Raw genomic sequence first — 5155 nt, 5'->3', positions numbered from 1 at the left:
AAGGAATTGGGAATATGGGATGGCGTTTTTACAGGGGGCAGGGTGGGAGAAGGTGTAATCTAGGTAGCTGTGGGAGTCAGTCGGTTTATAGTAAACGTCCGTGTTGAGTCGGTTGTTTGAGATAGAAATGGAGGGGTCTAGGAAGGGGAGGGAGGAGTCTGAGACGGTCCAGTTAAATTTGAGGTCACGGTGGAAGGTGTTAGGAACGTGTAGAAACTGTTCAACCTCACAGAAATCTACATTTCTCCAACTTCGTCATTTCCCCTCCTCCCCACCTTATCACAGTCCCAACCCCCAGATTCAGACCCACCCTCTTAACCTGCAATCTTCTTCCCGACCTCTCCGCCCCCACCCCCTCTCTGGCCTATCAGCCTCATCCTCACTTCCTTCCAGCTATTGTATGCCCAGTGCCCCTCCCCCAAATTCCCTCCCCCCTACCTTTTATCTTAGCCTGCTTGGCACACCAGCCTCATTCCTGAAGAAGAGCTTATACCCAAAACGTCGATTCTTCTGCTCCTCAGATGCTGCCGAGCCTGCTGTGTACTTCCAGCACCACATTTTTCAACTCTGTTACTGTGTACAGTGTGTAAATATATCAGGAACAGAGCAATCCTGTGCTGATTTATGGAGGGTTACTGTGTACAGTGTGTAAATATATCAGGAACACAGTAACCCAGTGCTGATTTATGGGGTGGGGGGGGGTGCGGTTACTGTGCTCAGTGTCTAGTTATATAATAGGAACATAGTCATCCAGTCCTGAAGTATTGAGGGTGGAGGGGTTTACTGTGTGCAGTGTGTGGATATGTCAGGAACACAGTAATCCAGTGCTGGTTTATAGGGGGTTACTGTGTACAGTGTGTCGATATATCAGTAACACAGTAATCCAGTGCTGATTTATGGGGCGTTACTGTGTACAGTGTGTCGATATATCAGTAACACAGTGATCCAGTGCTGATTTATGGGGTGTTACTGTGCACAGTGTGTCGATATATCAGGAACAGTGTAATCCAGTGCTGATTTATGGGGAGTTACTGTGTACAGTGTGTCGATATGTCAGGAACACAGTAATCCAGTGCTGGTTTATGGGGTGTTGCTGTGTACGTGTGCTGTTGTGTTGATGTATCAGGAACACAGTAATCCAGTGCTGATTTATGGGGAGTTTCTGTGTACAGTGTGTCGATTTTTTTTTTAGATTAGATTAGATTACTTACAGTGTGGAAACAGGCCCTTCGGCCCAACAAGTCCACATTGACCCGCCGAAGCGCAACCCACCCATACCCCTACATTTACCCCTTTAACCTAACACTACGGGCAATTTAGCATGGCCAATTCACCTGACCCGCACATCTTTGTGACTGTGGGAGGAAACCGGAGCACCCGAAGGAAACCCACGCTGACATGGGGAGAATGTGCAAACTCCACACAGACAGTCGCCTGAGTCGGGAATTGAACCCGGGTCTCTGGCGCTGTGAGGCAGCAGTGCTAACCACTGCGCCACCGTGTCGCCCACGATATGTCAGGAACACAGTAATCCAGTGCTGATTTATGGGGAGTTACTGTGTACAGTGTGTCGATATATCAGGAACACAGTAATCCAGTGCTGGTTTATGGAATGTTGCTGTGTACAGTGTGTCGATATGTCAGGAACACAGTAATCCAGTGCTGATTTATGGGGTGTTACTGTGTACAGTGTGTCGATATGTCAGGAACAGTGTAATCCAGTGCTGCTCTTTGGGGTGTTACGGTGCACAGTGTGTCGATATGTCAGGAACACAGTAATCCAGTGCTGATTTATGGGGTGTTACTGTGTGCAGTGTGTCGATATATCAGGAACAGTGTAATCCAGTGCTGATTTGTGGGGTGTTACTGTGTGCAGTGTGTCGATATATCAGGAACACAGTAATCCAGTGCTGATTTATGGGGTGTTACTGTGTACAGTGTGTCGATATATCAGGAACACAGTAATCCAGTGCTTGTATATGGGGTGTTGCTGTGTACGTTGTGTTGATGTATCAGGAACACAGTAATCCAGTGCTGATTTATAGGGGGTTACTGTGTACAGTGTGTCGATATGTCAGGAACAGTGTAATCCAGTGCTGATCTTTAGGGTGTTACTGTGTGCAGTGTGTCGATATATCAGGAACACAGTAATCCAGTGCTGATTTATGGGGTGTTACTGTGTACAGTGTGTCGATATATCAGGGACACAGTAATCCAGTGCTGATTTATGGGGAGTTACTGTGTGCAGTGTGTCGATATGTCAGGAACACAGTAATCCAGTGCTGGTTTATGGGGGGTTACTGTGCACAGTGTGTCGATATGTCAGGGACAGAGTAATCCAGTGCTGATTTATGGGATGTTACTGTGTACAGTGTGTCGATATATCAGGAACACAATTACCCAGTGCTGGTTTATGGGGTGTTACTGTGTACAGTGTGTCGATATATCAGGATCACAGTAATCCAGTGCTGATTTATGGGGGGTTACTGTGTGCAGTGTGTCGATATATCAGGAACACTGTAATCCAGTGCTGATTTATGGGGTGTTACTGTGTGCAGTGTGTCGATATGTCAGGAACACAGTAATCCAGTGCTGATTTATGGGGGGTTACTGTGTACAGTGTGTCGATATGTCAGGAACAGTGTAATCCAGTGCTGATCTTTAAGGTGTTACTGTGTACAGTGTGTCGATATATCAGGAACACTGTAATCCAGTGCTGATTTATGGGGGGTTACTGTGTGCAGTGTGTCGATATGTCAGGAACACAGAAATCCAGTGCTGATTTATGGGGTGTTACTGTGTGCAGTGTGTCGATATGTCAGGAACACAGTAATCCAGTGCTGATTTATGGGGGGTTACTGTGTACAGTGTGTCGATATATCAGTAACACAGTAATCCAGTGCTGATTTATGGGGTGTGACTGTGTACAGTGCATTGATATGTCAGGAATACAGTAATCCAGTGCTGATTTATGGGGTGTGACTGTGTACAGTGCATTGATATGTCAGGAACACAGTAATCCAGTGCTGATTTATGGGGGGTTACTGTGTGCAGTGTGTCGATATGTCAGGAACACAGTAATCCAGTGCTGATTTATGGGGTGTTACTGTGTACAGTGTGTTGATATGTCAGGAACACAGTAATCCAGTGCTGATTTATGGGGTGTGACTGTGTACAGTGTGTTGATATATCAGTAACACAGTAATCCAGTGCTGATTTATGGGGTGTTACTGTGTACAGTGTGTCGATATGTCAGGAACACAGTAATCCAGTGCTGGTTTATAGGGGGTTACTGTGTACAGTGTGTCGATATATCAGTAACACAGTAACCCAGTGCTGATTTATGGGGTGTTACTGTGTACAGTGTGTCGATATATCAGTAACACAGTAATCCAGTGTTGATTTATGGGGTGTGACTGTGTACAGTGCATCGATATGTCAGGAATACAGTAATCCAGTGCTGAGTGCACAGTGTGTCGATATATCAGGAACACAGTAATCCAGTGCTGATTTATGGGGTGTTACTGTGCAAGTGTGTCGATATATCAGGAACACAGTAATCCAGTGCTGATTTATGGGGTGTTACTGTGCACAGTGTGTCGATATATCAGGAACACAGTAATCCAGTGCTGATTTATGGGGAGTTACTCTGTACAGTGTGTAGATCTATCAGGGACACTGTGATCCAAAGAACAAAGAAAACTTACAGCCCAGGAACAGGCCCTTCGGCCCCTCTGAGCCTGAGTCGATACAAATCTACTGTCTAAACCTGTCAGTCAATTTGTAAGTATCTGTAACCCTCTACTCCCCACCTACTCATGCATCTGTCCAGACACATCTTAAATGAATCTACCGTGCCTGCCTCTACGGCGTCTGCTGGCAACGTGTTCCAGACACCCACCACCCTCTGTGTGAAGTACTTACCGCGTTTATCCCCCTTAAACATTCCACCTCTCACCTTGAAAGCGTGACCTCTGGTTATTGAATCCTTCACCCTGGGAGAAAGCTTGTCTCTATCCACCCTGTCTATACCCTTCATGATTTTGTAAACCTCAATCAGGTCCTCCCTCAATCTCCTTTTTCTTGTGGAAATAAACCTTCCCTCAATCTCCTTTTTCTTGTGGAAATAAACCTAACCTGCTCAAGCTCTCTTCATAGCTAGCATCTTCCGTACCAGGCAACATCCTCTTAAACCTTCTCTGCACCCTCTCCTAAGCGTCCACATCTTTTTGGTAATGTGGCCACCAGAACTGTGCACAGTATTCTAAATGCGGCCAAACCAATGTTTTGTACAATTTTAACATGACTTACCAGCTCTTATACTCAAAGCCCTGTCCAATGAAGGCAAGCATACTATATGCCTCCTTGCCCACTCTATCCACCTGTGCAGCAACCTTCAGGGTACACTGGACCTGCACTCCCAGATCTCTCTGCCCAGCAGCTTTTCCCCTGTAACTGGTGTGCGGTATGTGCTGGTTGCTGATGCTGCTGAAGTGGAACTGTCGACGTTGCGTTCTGACCCCATTGTGTGTTGCTTGATCAAAGCCCCGTGGAGCTGCCTTCCTCACTTTAACAGGGTTTCCATTTTTCCAGGTGAAGAAAGCAGAGCTGGAGAGGAAAACGCTAGACTGGGAGATTGTGGAACTAACCAACAGGCTGCTGGATTCTAAAACCGCCATTAACAAGTTGGAGGAGTTAAATGTAAGGCGGGAGGGGAACGGGACCACCCCACACATGGGTTTGGGCTTTAGTCTGGAAAGACAGCTTGGCCCCCCCTGTCAGGGAGTTCACTTCCAAGGGCAACATTGTCACTTGGAACTAAACTCCCAGTCGGTAATTATCGCTCCGGGACAACTCCAGACTGTCATTATCGCTCCGGGACAACTCCCAGACTGTCATTATCGCTCCGGGACAACTCCCAGACTATCATCACTCCCAGACAACTCCCAGTCGGTCATTATCACTCCGGGACAACTCCCAGACCTTCATTATTGCTCCGGGATAACTCAGAGAATGGACTGCTTCCATTCAATTTGCAACTCACTCATTTCCCACCCCCCCCTCGCCCCGCCCGGGTTATCTACCCACTCCACCCTTTCGGAGTAACTCCCCCCTGCCCCCTGCTCAGGGAAAACCCCCTCCCCCCACCCAGTGT

The 5155-nt window shown here is 47.1% G+C and overlaps 1 protein-coding gene across 7 annotated transcripts in view; it reads left to right on the top strand.

Moving 5' to 3' along the window:
• The window catches only part of tjap1 (tight junction associated protein 1 (peripheral)), a 74468-nt gene that overhangs the window by 64817 nt on the left and 4496 nt on the right, over positions 1-5155 (top strand). For all 7 annotated transcript variants that reach the window (XM_043687366.1, XM_043687368.1, XM_043687365.1 and 4 more), the window contains one exon: positions 4594-4701. In XM_043687366.1, coding sequence (XP_043543301.1) covers positions 4594-4701 — 108 coding nt within the window. The remainder of the gene's footprint in view (positions 1-4593; positions 4702-5155) is intronic.

This window comes from Chiloscyllium plagiosum, chromosome 3 (genome assembly GCF_004010195.1).
Source record: "Chiloscyllium plagiosum isolate BGI_BamShark_2017 chromosome 3, ASM401019v2, whole genome shotgun sequence".
Lineage (NCBI taxonomy): Eukaryota > Metazoa > Chordata > Chondrichthyes > Orectolobiformes > Hemiscylliidae > Chiloscyllium > Chiloscyllium plagiosum.
The sequence above is the reverse complement of the archived record's forward strand: the minus strand, read 5'-3'. Positions and strand labels throughout refer to the sequence as shown.